Source organism: Rhinopithecus bieti, unplaced genomic scaffold (genome assembly GCF_001698545.2).
Source record: "Rhinopithecus bieti isolate Rb0 unplaced genomic scaffold, ASM169854v2 scaffold_25940, whole genome shotgun sequence".
Lineage (NCBI taxonomy): Eukaryota > Metazoa > Chordata > Mammalia > Primates > Cercopithecidae > Rhinopithecus > Rhinopithecus bieti.
The window spans coordinates 2974074-2991696 of record NW_016811810.1 but is presented as its reverse complement, the minus strand read 5'-3'; the positions used below and the strand labels follow the sequence as shown (position 1 = coordinate 2991696).

Sequence of the window (17623 nt, the reverse complement as noted above, 5' to 3'; positions counted from 1 at the left end):
CCCAGGGAGGAACCAGGGTCTGGGTGCCGAGCCAGGACAGCCGAACCTGGCGGGGGCCCCACACGAGGCAGGGCTGGAGGCCCGCACAGACCAGATGGGAACAACCCATGAGGTGGCCCTGGATCTGTCAGTGAGCACTCTGGGCCTCAGTCTCCTCAACTGTCAAATCGGTTAGTAAAGATGTGTGAGCCGAGAAAGCCTGTGTGCACTGAGTGAGGCAGCTCTCATGGTGCCTGGCCTGGGGCTGAGCTTCAGGAAAGGAGCTCAGCAAATGTCCCTCTCACACGTCCTCCTTCCACACACGCCTGCCAGGAGGGGACCATGTCCGGCAGAACAAGGGTGCTGACAGCCTCCAAAGTAGGGAAACTCCCAACCTAGTTGGACAGGAGTTTCCTACAGGACTTCTCAGGGTCATTACGGTCAATACGGACCTGGGAGCACACAGAACGCTGCCCGTCCTAGAGCCATGAGGATGGGCTGGCTGCCAGCAGAATACCCCATAAACACTAGGGTAGCATGACAAGGGCCTCACGCTGGTGGCCCGGCTTCCACTAACATCCCCGCTCTGGGACTCCACTGAACCATGTTTCGAGTAAAGACAGAGTGCATGATCTCTCAGGATCTTGCTAACTCTGACTTTTATACTCTGTAAAACTCTGGGTTATTTACATTTTTCAGAGGAGTTTTAAAAGACTGAAAGGTATTTGCCAACTCTCACGTGTGAAACAGCCAGGGAGCTGTCCTTTCAGAACCACAGAACCTAACTCCCAGTGTGTGCTACTGGCCTCCATCAACTTCCTGTCACCCACCAGCCCATCCTTTTCTCCACCCATCATTCACTCATCCACTCGTGTATCCAGCCACCCACCCAGACATCCATACCTCCATCCACACATCCAGTCACCCGCACACCTATCCACCCACCTATTCACCCATCTACCCATCTACACATCCAGCCAGCCACCCACCCATCCATACCTCCATCCACACATCCAGTCACCCACACACCTATCCACCCACCTATTCACCCATCTACCCATCTACACATCCAGCCAGCCACCCACCCATCCATACCTCCATCCACACATCCAGTCACCCACACACCTATCCACCCACCCATCTATTCACCCATCCACCCATCTACCATCTATACATCCAGCCAGCCACTCATCCATCCATCCATCCATACCTCCACCCACACATCCAGTCATTCATGTGTCCATCCATCCACCCACTCACACACCTATTCACCCATCCACCTATCCACCATCTGTCCATCCATCCATACCTCCATCCACACATCCAGTCATTCACACACCCACCCATCCACCCATTCACCTATTCACTCATCCACCCATCTACCATTTACACATCCATCCAACCACCCACCCACTCACTCAGGCATTATTCTACCCATCCATCTACTGATCCATCCATCCATCCATCACCCACTTCTCCCCAATATATGTCCGAGTTTAACCCCCAGAACCTACAAATATGATTTTATTTGGAAACATGGCTTTTGTAGATGTAATCGAGTTAGGGATCTTGACTGATACCACACTGGGTTTGGGGGGCATAGATCCATGACTGGGGTCCTTACAAGAAGAGGAAAGTACAGAGATACACAAGGCAGAAGGCCAGGAAAAGATAGCAGCAGAGACTGGAGTGACACCACCTCAAGCCAAGGAGCACCAAGGATTTCCTCGAGCCACCAGAAGCTGGAAGAGGCAAGGAAGGAGTCTTTCCTAGAGCCTTTGGAAAGAGCATGGCCCTACTAACACTTTGATTTCAAAATTCTGGCCATCAGAACTGGGAGATAATAGATATCTGTTTTAAACCACCCAGTTTGTGGTAATTTTGGCAGTTAGGGCAGCCCTAGGAAACTGATTCTCTATCCCTCCAGCCACCTTCCATCTTCTCTCCTTCTCTCAGTCCCATCCATCCACCCCTATCTCTAGCCTTCCATGCATGCTGTCATCCACAGTCCGCCCACCCACCCTTTCACATGCCATCCATCACTGGCCACTCACCCAGCCATGCGACTGTTCTTCCGCTGCCTCCCCATCCCCCAGCAACCCACAGCTGCACCCTGGGTGCATCTCTCTGGCAAACAGCCGGCTCCCACAGATTATCCACACCCCCGCTTGTCCACACTGCCTACCAAGAACCCCCTCGCACATCCATTTCTGCACTCAGCCACGTAATCACTGCCTTGCTCATAAACCACCGTTGATTCTCACTGGGTCAGCGCTCAATTCTAGGGATACAGACATGACTATGACATAACTGTCACGGTCCCCCCATCCCACTCCAGTAGAGACACATGTGGTCAAGGAACTATACAGGGATGGGCTACAGTAGAGGCAATGTCTATGGCTTGGAACATTTGGGAACTCTGCAAGCCCTCACCTGCTCTGCTCCCCATTTTCCTCCATAGCACCCCCAGTCCCCAAGCCCTCACCACCACAAGCCAGGCTGGTGCAGGAGTGTGGGGGAACAGGAGCACTTGAGCCAGGCTGCCAGGCCAGTGTTTGGGACCAGATGATCCAGGATGTTACTGGGAGGGTGGAGGTTTGGTTACATATCTGGATGCTGGGGTGCCAGGGACACCAGGTACTCCTTAGGGCCCTCAGGGGTTTAGAGCATGAGCAGACATCATGGGCTTGAGTGTGAAGCCCATGGGTGCAAGTGTGGTCCTCACAAACCCGGGTAAGGCAGGCAGGTGACTGCCACTGCGTGCGAAGCCCCTGTAAGGCTTTCTAGGCTGCCGCAGAGTTCACCATGGTCCCCAGCTGCTGTATGTGGCTGGAAGAGGAGGTGGCCTACAAGCATGTGACACACACAAGTCCATTCCAAGCTAAGACACCGACAGAAGACTCAGCCTGTGACCAGGAATCAGGGCTCCAGTGTTGACCAAGGTCAGGTAACTATGTGTGGCTAAGATCTGGCTCAGTATATGAACCGACGCAGGGGGCTAAAGTCTGTGACCGGATCACAGGGCTTAGATAGAGACTAGGATCAGGGCCTCCACCTATGATCAGGATCAGGGGCTTAAGTATGTGACTAGAATAGGAGCTCCCAGCCTGTGACCAGGATCCTAGAACTCAGTGTGTGAACAGGGTAAAAAAACTCAGTCCTGAGTTTTGGGATCTGGGCTCCTATCGTGACTAGTTCAGAATTAAGAAATAATCATATGGCTCTAAGAGTTCACTACTTCCTCAAGTTGATGTTGAGCTGAGGCTCTCACTCCCTGCCGCTACAAACCACTGCACTCCCACACACAAGAACCCTCCCCAGATGCATGAAAAAAAAAAAAAGACTCTTTCCCATCCAAGTGCACAACCAAACACAGGCCCACACCAAAGCCTTGGACCCAGTCCTCCTGGGCCCCCTGCCCATGGTCTCCCGACTTCAGGTCAAATTGGGAAAACTCCAGCTCCCCCGGATAGTTCACAGGGTGAAGAGTGGCCCCCCGCAGCAGTCAAAGGGAGGTGGCCATCCAACCTCCAGAGCCCGGAGGGGAGGGAAGAGGGGCAGAAGGAAGGGGAACGCGAATCAAGCCCGCAAGTTCCCCTCCCCTCCGCCCAGCGCTTGGCCCACCCCTAGGCTCCAGGGCCTGCCCAAGTTCCAGTGCTTTCCAGCCAGGACTCGCAAGGAGTCTCAAGGGCCTCCCACTCCCTCACCAGACAGCAGGTGTGCAGCATGGCGTGGCTCCCGGGCAGGGTCAAGGACCCAAGAGGCAACTTGGGCACAGTGCTGCCAGGCACTGCTTGGGCCACACTGGCACCTGCCTCCTGTCCTCCTGTCCTGAAGCCCTGGACCCAGGCACCAAGACCTTAGCACTCAGCACATCCAGCCAGTGATGGGGTGGGGGGAGCACCTGGTATGACTGGCGGGTCCTGGGCCTTCCCCACACCTGTGACTTTTAGGGTCGACTGAGGCCACGCGGACGCCAAACACCCTGAGGCCTGGACCGCAGTCCTGCTGTCCCCGCCCCTGCCTAAAAGCAGGCAGATTCTGGCCACAGGGTCAGGAAGCCAAGGCTTCCAGGGTACAGGCTCTGCCCAAGGCCACGCAGCACGTCCTCTTCTGCCACAGTCTGGGTCCTTGGGCCGGGTCCTTGTCCCGGCTCACTGGACAGGCCCCTCACAGCCTGCTGCCCTGGAGGACAAAGGGGATGCTTTCCTTTCTAAAAAGCAATTTACTATGCAGGCCCCCCAGGGGCCCACAACCTCCATCTGGTAAGACTGCCTGGGGACTGATCGCCAGGGAGCAATCAGAAGTGCGGGTGGAGGTGTCCTCACAAGGACACTGGTCACGCTGGCATTTATGTTGGTAGAGAGGGAAGGCTGCTGAAGGCCACCAGCAGGGGCTGGTTGAGTGAGTGAACCAGGGTGCTGCCCCCCGAGAGCTGCAGCAGCCAGCGAACAGCCCGGAGGGAGGGTTTCCGCACGGTGGGAAGGGGCCTGTACTGGTGGAAGTGGCTGCGGGGATGAGAGACCCACCTGCAGCCCCCGCACTGCCACCCCTTGAAAATGCAAAGCCCTGGGGTTGGCCCGGATAATGCAAGCAGGGGAGCTTTTTTCTTGCATTTTATTTTTCCACCCTTACAAGAGCTAGAGAGCTGGCTCCCTAGGGCTGCAAGGCACCCAGTTTTCCCCAGCCCGGCTGCCAACCCCAGACCCAGGGCAGGAAAGACAGCAGAGTCAACTGTGTGGGGTGCAGAGAAGGCAGGAGCCGGGCATGACCTGCCAATCCCACCTTGAGGCCTTTGCCCTGGCTGCTCCTTCCCCTGCAACGCTCATCCCCATTCACGTGCAGTGCCATGCTTGCCAGGCCTCTGCTGAAACCTCCCCTCCCCTCGGAGGCGTGCATGACCCTGCTTGCAAAGGCCACTCCCCACCTGCATCCAGCCCCTGCTAGCTTCCCTTCCTGGCCCGTGCACAGCCGGGCATGACCACATTGCTCCGTCTGTCCCTGTTCCCCATCCCTCCTCACGGGGGAGAGGAGACTGAGGGCTGGGACCTGCCAGAATAGTGCCTGTCAGAGGGCAGTGACTGCCGGAGGAAGGGTGGTGGGCAATGGGTGATGGGCGGATGGATTAAAGAACAGGCAGATGGAGGAACGGGTGGATGGGTGGATGGGTGGTGGGTAGAGGGTGGTGGCAGTGGGTATAGATTAAAGAACAGGTGGACGGAGGAGTGGGTGGATGGGTGGTGGATGGAGGGTGGTAACAGTGGGTATAGATTAAAGAACAGGTGGACGGAGGAGAGGGTGGATGGTTGGTGGGTAGGTGGAGAATCATGACACCCGGCCCCCACTAACTGTCCTCACCCTGCTGCGGCCTCCCCTGAGCCCCTGCCTGCCTCTGCCTGCTCCTCCTGGCCGGCTCCCTGCTCCTCATGCCCTCAGCCTCCCTGCCCTTGCTCCAGCTGTCTCCTCCTGAGCCACCTGCCTCCCTCTCCCTGCCAGGCAGCCTTGTCCTCCAACGCTTGCCACTCACGAAGCCTTCCCTTGCCTCTCAGGACACATACTTGTCACTGCACTACACACCACGCAAGGGACCATCACATGTGCCACTGGCGCCCAGGCGGCCACGCAGACCACACACTCAGCCTGGGAAAGGGGTGCAGGGAGGCTTGAGGCTGGTGATGTCAGANATTATACATGTGGAGGAGTGGGACAGAATTCACGCACGTGCGTTTCCGCAGGCGTCAGAGTGCGCGCGCGGGTGGCACTCACATTATACATGTGGAGGAGTGGGACAGAATTCACGCACGTGCGTTTCCGCAGGCGTCAGAGTGCGCGCGCGGGTGGCACTCACATTATACATGTGGAGGAGTGGGACAGAATTCACGCACGTGCGTTTCCGCAGGCGTCAGAGTGCGCGCGCGGGTGGCACTCACATTATACATGTGGAGGAGTGGGACAGAATTCACGCACGTGCGTTTCCGCAGGCGTCAGAGTGCGCGCGCGGGTGGCACTCACATTATACATGTGGAGGAGTGGGACAGAATTCACGCACGTGCGTTTCCGCAGGCGTCAGAGTGCGCGCGCGGGTGGCACTCACATTATACATGTGGAGGAGTGGGACAGAATTCACGCACGTGCGTTTCCGCAGGCGTCAGAGTGCGCGCGCGGGTGGCACTCACATTATACATGTGGAGGAGTGGGACAGAATTCACGCACGTGCGTTTCCGCAGGCGTCAGAGTGCGCGCGCGGGTGGCACTCACATTATACATGTGGAGGAGTGGGACAGAATTCACGCACGTGCGTTTCCGCAGGCGTCAGAGTGCGCGCGCGGGTGGCACTCACATTATACATGTGGAGGAGTGGGACAGAATTCACGCACGTGCGTTTCCGCAGGCGTCAGAGTGCGCGCGCGGGTGGCACTCACATTATACATGTGGAGGAGTGGGACAGAATTCACGCACGTGCGTTTCCGCAGGCGTCAGAGTGCGCGCGCGGGTGGCACTCACATTATACATGTGGAGGAGTGGGACAGAATTCACGCACGTGCGTTTCCGCAGGCGTCAGAGTGCGCGCGCGGGTGGCACTCACATTATACATGTGGAGGAGTGGGACAGAATTCACGCACGTGCGTTTCCGCAGGCGTCAGAGTGCGCGCGCGGGTGGCACTCACATTATACATGTGGAGGAGTGGGACAGAATTCACGCACGTGCGTTTCCGCAGGCGTCAGAGTGCGCGCGCGGGTGGCACTCACATTATACATGTGGAGGAGTGGGACAGAATTCACGCACGTGCGTTTCCGCAGGCGTCAGAGTGCGCGCGCGGGTGGCACTCACATTATACATGTGGAGGAGTGGGACAGAATTCACGCACGTGCGTTTCCGCAGGCGTCAGAGTGCGCGCGCGGGTGGCACTCACATTATACATGTGGAGGAGTGGGACAGAATTCACGCACGTGCGTTTCCGCAGGCGTCAGAGTGCGCGCGCGGGTGGCACTCACATTATACATGTGGAGGAGTGGGACAGAATTCACGCACGTGCGTTTCCGCAGGCGTCAGAGTGCGCGCGCGGGTGGCACTCACATTATACATGTGGAGGAGTGGGACAGAATTCACGCACGTGCGTTTCCGCAGGCGTCAGAGTGCGCGCGCGGGTGGCACTCACATTATACATGTGGAGGAGTGGGACAGAATTCACGCACGTGCGTTTCCGCAGGCGTCAGAGTGCGCGCGCGGGTGGCACTCACATTATACATGTGGAGGAGTGGGACAGAATTCACGCACGTGCGTTTCCGCAGGCGTCAGAGTGCGCGCGCGGGTGGCACTCACATTATACATGTGGAGGAGTGGGACAGAATTCACGCACGTGCGTTTCCGCAGGCGTCAGAGTGCGCGCGCGGGTGGCACTCACATTATACATGTGGAGGAGTGGGACAGAATTCACGCACGTGCGTTTCCGCAGGCGTCAGAGTGCGCGCGCGGGTGGCACTCACATTATACATGTGGAGGAGTGGGACAGAATTCACGCACGTGCGTTTCCGCAGGCGTCAGAGTGCGCGCGCGGGTGGCACTCACATTATACATGTGGAGGAGTGGGACAGAATTCACGCACGTGCGTTTCCGCAGGCGTCAGAGTGCGCGCGCGGGTGGCACTCACATTATACATGTGGAGGAGTGGGACAGAATTCACGCACGTGCGTTTCCGCAGGCGTCAGAGTGCGCGCGCGGGTGGCACTCACATTATACATGTGGAGGAGTGGGACAGAATTCACGCACGTGCGTTTCCGCAGGCGTCAGAGTGCGCGCGCGGGTGGCACTCACATTATACATGTGGAGGAGTGGGACAGAATTCACGCACGTGCGTTTCCGCAGGCGTCAGAGTGCGCGCGCGGGTGGCACTCACATTATACATGTGGAGGAGTGGGACAGAATTCACGCACGTGCGTTTCCGCAGGCGTCAGAGTGCGCGCGCGGGTGGCACTCACATTATACATGTGGAGGAGTGGGACAGAATTCACGCACGTGCGTTTCCGCAGGCGTCAGAGTGCGCGCGCGGGTGGCACTCACATTATACATGTGGAGGAGTGGGACAGAATTCACGCACGTGCGTTTCCGCAGGCGTCAGAGTGCGCGCGCGGGTGGCACTCACATTATACATGTGGAGGAGTGGGACAGAATTCACGCACGTGCGTTTCCGCAGGCGTCAGAGTGCGCGCGCGGGTGGCACTCACATTATACATGTGGAGGAGTGGGACAGAATTCACGCACGTGCGTTTCCGCAGGCGTCAGAGTGCGCGCGCGGGTGGCACTCACATTATACATGTGGAGGAGTGGGACAGAATTCACGCACGTGCGTTTCCGCAGGCGTCAGAGTGCGCGCGCGGGTGGCACTCACATTATACATGTGGAGGAGTGGGACAGAATTCACGCACGTGCGTTTCCGCAGGCGTCAGAGTGCGCGCGCGGGTGGCACTCACATTATACATGTGGAGGAGTGGGACAGAATTCACGCACGTGCGGTTTCGCAGGCGTCAGAGTGTGCGCGCGGGTGGCACTCACATTATACATGTGGGCAAACTCAATCTCCAAGGGTGTGTGCAGGGAGCGAGGCGGGGGCTTCACAGTCACGGAGATCACCTTGGAATTCAGGACGGTCGTGTTCCTGCAAGAGACAGAGGCACAGGTGTTGGGGGAGCCCTCCCAGCCCAGGCTCCCCCTGAGGGCCCCTGCACCCCTCGCCACCCTCCACCCCAGCCCATCATCCACACCTCCAGGCCCCCTGGCCTCCCCCTTTACCTCCTGTGGCTGGGGTCCTGCCCACCCCACCTGCCCTGCGCTGCCCACCTCTGCAGGGCCAGGAAGCTGCCCAGGTTCCGGTAGAGCACGGTGCCCACCACAAACACAGATGCTTCGTCGGCCTCTGGAAGAAAGTGCACTGTGAACCCCAGCCCCCAGTCCCCACAGCCAGGGCAGGACTTGGCAGCCTGACCTGGACCCCACTGTTGCTGGCCTCTGCCGCCCATCTTCAAGGTCACGTCCGGGGCCCTGGTGGATGGTGAGGCCCACCCACCCACGGACACAGTGCTGCAGCCGGGGAGCTGGGGCAACAGCCAAGTGGGAAGAGGGAGACCGGGCCATTCCCTGGGGCATCCTGAGAGCTGTGGACAGGCAGGATGTGGCTCTCTTCCCAGTAACAGGGTCCTTGACATGTGACTCCCTGTCCCTCCCTGAAGTGAGGTGGTTCATCTTGACCCCTCTGCCTGGGCCTCAGGGTTGATCCACAAGCCCTGGCCCCAGAGAGGGCAAGGAGGGCTTCCTGGAAACGGGGAGCCCCTTGAGAACTGCCCAACTCTGAGGCAGCAGCTAGACTCCAGAGGGGTGGTAGCCACCCGACTCTGGGGCCCACATTCCCCATAAAGGTCCCCCCACTCCCTGAGCCCCTCACCTGCCAGCCCCGTGGAGAAGACACTCTTGGACACAGTGACCCTGTCCTCCGGCACCTTGGCCCAGTCACCCGTGGCCCGCCAGCCCTTCATGGGGAAGCTGATGTCAGTGGCTCCGCTGGCTGGGAGCTTATGGATGCTGAGGACTGGGAGCAGGGTCAAAGGGGCAAGAGATAGAGAGAAGGGAAAGTCACAGATGCAGTGGGGCCTCAGCTGCAGGAGTTGAGGCACAGGACTGGCAGTGCAGGGTGATGCCGCGGGGAGCCCATGGCTCAGAGGCAGGGGTGTGGGGGCCATCTGCTCCAGCCCCAGCCCCCAGAGTACAGACCCCAACTCCCTGCACCCTGGGACCTGTGCAGGCTCCACACTCCCTGGGTGGGCCTTGTCCCCAGACCTCGGTGAGGTCCAGGAGCAGGGACAGCAAGGAGCACCAGGCAGAGGCTGGGCCAGGTCTGGTCCTGCTGAGTTGGAGCCTTGGTGAGGGGCAGGGGGCCTGCCCCTCCCACCCTCCATGGCCCAGAACGTGGTCAAAGGCAGATTCTGGGGTCTGTCCTGTGGCCATGGAGGGATCCGCAGGGACCAGGCGCCCCCTCAGCGACCCCCACTCCCTCCTGGGACAGGGGAGCCCAGTTTCCCTCCAGCTCTGTGAGCTGATCCTGCCTTCCCTCCCTCTGTAGAAGGGGAATGAGGGCTTCCCTGCCTCAGGGCTCAGGCAGCAAAGGGCAGCATGGGCCATGGTGAAAGAGGGGATCCAGTGTTCCCTCCCATTCTGCAAAGGAAGGCGTTGGGGATGCAGAAAGGCCCTGAGCTCAAGGTGGAGGGGCATGGGGACGAGGCAGCAGGTTTGGGGCAACTGAACGGGAAGAGAGTTTGGGGAAGTGCCGCTGGGGTGGAAGCAGGTGCTGACAGGGACCCACCGCTCTAGGGGAACCTGGCCCTGGGGCTGTGGCCTCAGCCCTAGCAGGCCCCAGTGGAGCCTCAAGAATGCAGCCCAAGATGGGGCAGGGAGAGAAGGAGAGGGCATGAGCATCAGTAGTGCCAAATGCAGTTGGGGGCATGGAGGCCCAAGAACAGGGTTTTGCATCATGGATGTCACTGGCAGCCTGAATGGAGGGCAGAGGGAATTCAGACTGGGTGGGCACCCAGTGAGAGGAGGGGCAGGAGGGACCAACAGAGAACCGGGGTTGAGGACAAGAGGAAACATGCAAAGGACAAGTGGCCTGCACAAGGAGCTGCTGGGAAGCTGCAGTGGGGGATGGGGGCAGATGGATGCTGGAGCAGCGCCCTGGAGCAGGTGAAGGGGTGGGAGGCTGGACACAGGGTCATCGAGGGGCGGTGGAGGGCTGGCGTGGGCACCAGGGTGGGCTGTGGCAGGTGTGCCCGGGTAAGGGGCAAGCTTTGAAATCTTTCATTGGAACAGGATGAAAAGTGGCAGAATTACTGAAATAGTAGCCATCAGCCATGCTGATGTTTCTAGTTGAAGCATTTCACTATGGAAAAATCAGAACTTTGTCTTTGTTTGTTTCTTAACGAGACAGCCTATTGCTCAGGCTGAAGTGCAGTAGTGTGATCACAGCTCATTGCAGCCTCGACCTCCTGGGTTCAAGCCATCCTCCCACCTCAGCCTCCCTAGTAGCAGGGACTACAGGTGCACCACCATGCCTGGCTGATTTCTCAAAAAAATGTGTAGAGACAGGGTTTCACTGTGCTGCCCAGGCTGGTCTCAAACTCCTGGGCTCAAGCGATCCTCTTGCCTTGGCCTCTTAAATAGCTGGGATTACAGGCATGAGCCACTGCGCCTAACCTCAGTCTTTAATTTAAAAGGTTAACGCTAGTTAGCCTCCCAAAGATGTTATAATAAGAATGTCGATCCGTCTTGAACATGTTTTAGTGGGACTTGTTCAAGTACAATAGGCATGAAGCTATGAATTCCACCAGACATGTCTGAGTGCTGCCTGCAGTACATGCCTGGTCGCATGGAAGTTAGGGTTGCTTAATTTAAACGTCCTCGGACTGTTTTAGGCCTGGGGATGGGACACCTCAGGAGTGCCAAGCACCTTCTGACGAGATGAATATTGAAATGAACATTTCTAGTGGTGAAACCACTGGGTCATCAACCCGGTCATGGCACGTCTCTGGGTTTAAAGCTGGCTGCAAGGATCAGAGTTCAAGCCTTCGTAGTCTGTCTACATGCAGCTTCTGTGTCACTGTGGCCTACAGCTCTGACGGTCGGGAGGGATTATTCCTTTCACCTGGTATGCATAAAGAGACGCCATGGGAAGCCGCTCTTGCTGGCGTCCAGTTCCTGGCAGCTGAGTGAGGGAGGGATGTAGGGGTGGGGGCCTGGGCAGAGAAGCAAGGTCCTGGGAGTGAGTGAGGCTGAGCACGGGTGAGTGGAGCGTATGGGATGCACAGGGCGTCTGCGGTGTGCTGCAGCTTGAATGTGTCCTGTAAACGCTTACATGTTGGAAACTGAATCCCCAATTTCTTTTTTTTTTTTTTTCTTTGAGATGGAGTCTCGCTCTGTCGCCCAGGCTGGAGTGCAGTGGCCGGATGTCAGCTCACTGCAAGCTCCGCCTCCTGGGTTCACACCATTCTCCTGCCTCAGCCTCCCGAGTAGCTGGGACTACAGGCGCCCGCCACCTCGCCCGGCTAGTTTTTTGTATTTTTTAGTACAGACGGGGTTTCACCGTGTTAGCCAGGATGGTCTTGATCTCCTGACCTCGTGATCCGCCCTTCTCGGCCTCCCAAAGTGCTGGGATTACAGGCTTGAGCCACCGCGCCTGGCCTGAATCCCCAATTTCATCTGCTAATGGTACTTGGGGGTGGGGCCTTTGGGAGGTCATGAGGGTGGCCCCCATGATGGCTTTAGTGGCATTATGGGAAGGGAGACCTCAGCGGGCATTCTTGCTCTGTCTCTCATGGGCTGCCTCTGCCATGCCGTGCTGCAGCAGGAGGGCACTCACTCACAGCTGGAGCTGTGATCTTGGACTTTCCGGCCTCCAGAACCTCTCATCTTTATAGATTACCACTTCAGTGACAGCAACAGGAAACAGACTGAGACACGGTTATGAAGCACGTGGGGTAACCACAGTGCTCAGGGTTTGAAGTGTGCGCTGGCCATTCCAGGGACCATGGGCCGTGCCGAGCACCCTGGGAGCTGACCACCAGTTATGTCCTGGGCACCAGTGTAGGCACTGGGCAACGCTCCAGGGTGTGTGTGCTGACAAAGTGCAGCTGATCCTGGTCATATCACTAGAGGTTAAGCATCTCCACAGGGGAGGTGACACTGTCCCTCCTTGGGGCTCTGTGGATCATAGCTGGGGCCAGCATCCACTCCTGGGTCCTTTGCTTCGAGAGACTCTCTGACCAAGGCAGGGAAAGTTTGGGAAATGTGGCTTTTGAGAGGTATTTGAGGGCACTGTATAATAGTCATTAAACAGAATTGCTGTAAGTGTTTGTAGTGACAGTCACTTTTTACCCCGGGGTTCAGGCACTCACTCGCCTCATCAGTCTCTACCTCCCCATGAGGTGGGCACTGTTATCATCGCATTTTAGAAACGAGGAAACCACGGAGCTGGGTGGAGTCCCAGCCCCTCTGGCAAGGCACTGCTGGGACTGACAAGCGGGAAGGTGTGGGCTGCACAGACCCTGCCTCTAAAGCTCCACAGGGAGGACACCCGGGGTGACAGGCAGAATGAGCCCCGGCTCCTGGTGGGTACATGCGAGGTGCTGGCTGGGGAATGGATCTCCCAGGTCCGCAGTTCCTGGGCTGTGTCTGATTCCCTCCCAGGTCACATCATCAACCCTCAGGAGGCTGAAAACAGGATCCATCTGAGAAATCGGCTGGGAGAGCCACAGAGGCTGCCTGGTCACAGCCTCTTTATACAGATGAGGACGCTGAGGCCCAGGGCTGCAGAGCAAGGCATGGGGGTGGCAACAGGCAGGCAGGCTTACCCAGGTTGTCTGTCACCTGGTATGCATCCCTCAGGTCCTTCATACGGAAGCCGATGACATCCACAAAGTCCTCCACCAGCCGGAACAGCTCCTTGGCGTTGGGGCCCGCCTGGGGGGCAGGGGGGTGAGCAGCCCAGGGAGGAGACCCTGCCATACCTCAGCCCCTGCCTCCTTCGCTTCCCTGTCCCTCCTTTTCTTATTGGTCATTTCCTAACATTTTGAGGAAGTGGGGCTGGTGACCTCTGAGTACTCCACTTTGGGGATGAGAACGCAGATGCCCAGAGGGGCTGCTGTGCCCCACCCATGGGAAGCCCAGGCCAGGGGAGAGTCTCTGGATACCCACAGCCCCCATGCTGGGTGCCACCCAGGGCCAGGAGTGGCGGCTGCTGGAGGTCAGCTTGGGGGAGTGAGCACTGCCACCGCCCCCACGTGAGGAGGGCTCTATGTCCCAGCCGCCTCGGCGTTCCCATGTGCTCAGTGTTCTCCCGAACCTCCTCACTGAGCCCCATGAAATAAATGACTGTCCTCAGACAAATGAGGAAACAGGCTGGGAACGCTGAGCTTCCTCAGTGCCACCAACACCAACAAGAGGCCATCCTGGGATCCCAACCCAGAGCACCCAGTGGGACCCCACCCCAGGCCAGCTGGAGACCAGGGAGGCACCAGCTGTGCCTGCACCCCTCCTGAGGCTGCTGACTGTGGGGGCCCCAGGCCCTACCAGTTGGGCCTCCTCCCACTTGTCCCGATTCTCCTCTGCCAGCAGGTTGCTAAGGATCTGGACAAAGTTCTGGAAAGAAGAGGAAGAAGGGCCAGTGACAGAGAACAGGGCACAAAATCACCGTTCACTGTGACCAGGGTCAAGGTTCAATATGTCACCAGGATCAGGGCTCAGCGTGTGACCAGGGTTGGAGCTCACTGTGACCAGGTCCAGGGTTCAGTGTATAACCAGGATTGAGGCTCAGTGTGTGACCAGGGTCAGGACTCAGCATGTGACCAGGGTCAGGGTTCAGCATGTGACCAGTGTCCAGGCTCAGTGTGTGACCAAGATCAGGGCTCAGTGTGAGCAGGGTCAGGGATCAGTGTGTGACCAGTGTCAGGGCTCAGTGTGACCAGGATCAGGGCTCAGTTTTGTGACAAGGTTCAGAACTCAGAGTATGACCAGAGTCAGGACATGGTGTGTGACCAGGGTCAGGGCTCAGTGTGTGACCAGGGTCAGGGCTCAGCATGTGACCAGGGCTCAGCATGTGACCAGGATCAGGGCTCAGCTTATGACCAGAGCTCAGCGTGTGACCAGGGTCAGGGCTCAGCCTATGATCAGGGTTCAGTGTGTGACCAGGGTCAGGGCTCAATGTGTAACGAAGATTAGATGAGTGACAAAGGTAAGAGTTCAACCTATGACATGGGTTAGGGCCTGGGCTGTGGTCAGGGTTGAGGATCCATCTCTAAGGTCCAGGAAGGCTCCCCAGACACCTTCCTGACACCCTCTTCCAAAATCCCCCTCGGGGAGCCCACCTGTACGTCCCCAGGGGTGGGGCTGTAGTACGCCCTTCGGAAAATCTCTGTCATGTTCCTCAGGACATCAATGGTGGACAGCAGGTCCCCGCTGTAGCTGGTCCCGTCCTGAGAGATCTCCACCAGTGTCTGGATGACCTCTGAGACCCCCTCCCCCGGCAGCCCTCGCTGAGCCTTGGCCAGGTGCTCCCGGGTCTGTGGAAGACGGAGAGGGCAGGTGCCTTCACCTCTGTGGGACACGTCCAGGCAGCCACCCAGGACCTCCCATGCCTAGGACCCTCTGCAGGGTCCCAACCTGTGTGGCCGGGGTGGTTGGGGAGGGGTTGGGGACCCCCGGGAACTGGCCCTCACCATCATCTGGATGTTTCTGTAGTCAATGGAAACACAGCGGATGTAGGTGGGGGGCTCCCAGTAGGCGATGCCTTCCTCGTCCAGCTCACACCGTCTCAGGATGAGTCCTGGGGAGACCTCCTCCTTCTCAGGCGGACACCCATTGCCTGGCCCAGGAATCCCACCCTCGGTCCCTGGCAGCAGACCCTCTGGATGGGACCCTGTGGGCCCCAGAAACAGGGACTTGCCCATGGCCTCACACGGAGAGCTGAGTCCACACAGGGACCTCATTCCCTTCAACACATTTCGAGCTGCTACCAGCCCCAGGGACTCAGGACCCAGCAAGAGCTAAGCCTTCAGGAACCCCACCGCATGGAGGCGGAGCTCTCAGCTGAGCAGGGGCTTCAGAGTTCAGCCATGAGCTCATTCAGAGCCCCTTCTAACTAACCCAGAGCCCTGGAGGGAGCCAGCACCCTGGGCCCCTGCCTGGCTGCATCCACAGGGCTACAGGGGCCTCAGCCTGGCCCGGAGACACGGGGGCAACCTTGGGGTGCTGCTGGGCATTAAGGGGAAAACAGCCTTAAACATGGCACACCCTGTGATACAGAGCTCACTCCCAGGACATCATCAGAGAAACAGCGACAGCTAAGTGTTTATAGGGTGGCAGCAGCCACAGAGAACTGTCACAAGACAAGTTCAACACCTGACAAGAGCCGTGGGACTGGATGCAGAACCTGGTTTAGATGGGGCCAAAAATGAGGGGCACCGGGAGACCCAGCCATGCACGTGGACCAAAGGCCAGGGGAGGCACGCCACCGTGCGGTCTTCACGCGCTTCATTTTGCTTCTCAGCATTTGCAATCTGCTACCAAGAACATGCCCTGCTCTGTAATCAGAAGAGCGAGGGAGGAGCAGCAGCTGCAGCTGGCAATACAGGGCCCCCGCCGCCGTCCCCCACACCTCCCCACAGCAGCTCCGAGCAGAGGAACCCCGACTGCTCTCATCCTACAGAGGAGAACACTGAGGCTCAGGGAGGTTAAGTCAGTTTCTGAATGTCACACAGCAAACAAGGGCAGAACCAGAGTTTGAACCTGGGCTCCCATCCTCCCTGCCTGCTGCCTGTCAGGGACATAAAGCACTTGCACTCCGTCAAAAAGGAGGGGCGAAGGAGGCCCGCCCCTAGTGCAGCGAGCGCCTCCCCACGGAGCCCCGCTTTCTCCTTGAGGCTGGCATTCAACAGAGACCTCCCCTTCCTGTCCCTGCAAGCCCAGGGCAAGTGCATTCACTCCCCTGTGCCTCAGTTTCCCAGCTGTAAATGGTGGCGGCTTCTTGGGTTGCTGAGACTCCACGGATGTCTTGTATTAGGGCAGAGCATGGGTGCCAGCCCCTAGCGAGTGCTCAGAACAGCGGCTGCCACAGAGTTCTCACACGGTGCCCTGGGCTCGCGGCTCCCCCACCCCGCACCAGCGCACGCAGGCTGTCTGGGCTCCGTGCCTGGGCCGTGTCCCAGTGCTGACAGCACCTCAGCGTGGGCATCACCATGAGGGCAGGACAGGAGCCTCCATATACCACGTGCTCTCCAGCGCTCACCTGTGGCGTTGCGAGGACACCTGACGGCAGCCACCTCTCCCGCTGGGGTCTCCTTCCAGATCACAGCACCAAAGTTGTCCTCATCACAGATCTCATGGGGCTCTGCCAAGGAGCCCAGGACAGGGGTTCAGGAAGGGGTACTGAGAGCCGGCAGCTGGCTCTGGAAGGCCCAGACCCTTGCAAGGCGCCTGGAGCGGGCATCACTATGAGGACAGGACGGGAGCCCCCAACACACCACGTGGGTGACAGCTGAGCCCGAGCCTGCCGGATTGCCACCAGCCCTCCCCACAGCCCAGCCCAGGTGGGAGGGGCCTCACCAGGACACCGCTGGGTGCCGCACTGCCGGTACTCATCCTGGGGGCCCTGGCAGACGGCTCCCCCGAAGAAGGGCCCAGAGCAGACACGCTCCCGTCGCTGGCTGCCAGCCCCACACGTGACGCTGCAACTGCCCCATGACGCCCAGGCCTGCCACTTGCCATCCACTGCAGGCACAACCAGACACAGGGCACAGGCGACAAGGAGGGCGGGGTCCAGGAGCCACAGTGACACGAGGACACAGACAGGGACGCACACAGAGCCGTGCGGCAGTGAAACACAGGGACCCAGGGATGTGGGGCAGGAGGTCAGGAGAAGGGAAATTCAGACCAGGAGAGGAGAAACCAGTCATCAGCCTGATACAAAATAAAGCAAACTCCCACATGCAGCCAACCCCACCACCCTCCACGCCTCACTGTGCACCCCGCTACCCCACGGCCTCCCCACACTCCTCTTCATCATGGACACCCCAAGTCCCACTGTACACCCCGCTACCCCACAGC

The 17623-nt window shown here is 58.6% G+C and overlaps 1 protein-coding gene across 1 annotated transcript in view; it reads right to left on the bottom strand.

The window, feature by feature from the left end:
* Positions 1–17623, bottom strand: part of ADGRB1 (adhesion G protein-coupled receptor B1) — an 81732-nt gene that overhangs the window by 48833 nt on the left and 15276 nt on the right. The window contains exons 6-14 of the mRNA XM_017895113.1: positions 17123–17287; positions 16806–16907; positions 15238–15344; positions 14887–15081; positions 14093–14161; positions 13375–13483; positions 9420–9563; positions 8819–8894; positions 8534–8636 (exon numbers count right to left, since the gene is read on the bottom strand). Of these exons, the coding sequence (XP_017750602.1) occupies positions 8534–8636; positions 8819–8894; positions 9420–9563; positions 13375–13483; positions 14093–14161; positions 14887–15081; positions 15238–15344; positions 16806–16907; positions 17123–17287 (1070 nt within the window). The remainder of the gene's footprint in view (positions 1–8533; positions 8637–8818; positions 8895–9419; positions 9564–13374; positions 13484–14092; positions 14162–14886; positions 15082–15237; positions 15345–16805; positions 16908–17122; positions 17288–17623) is intronic.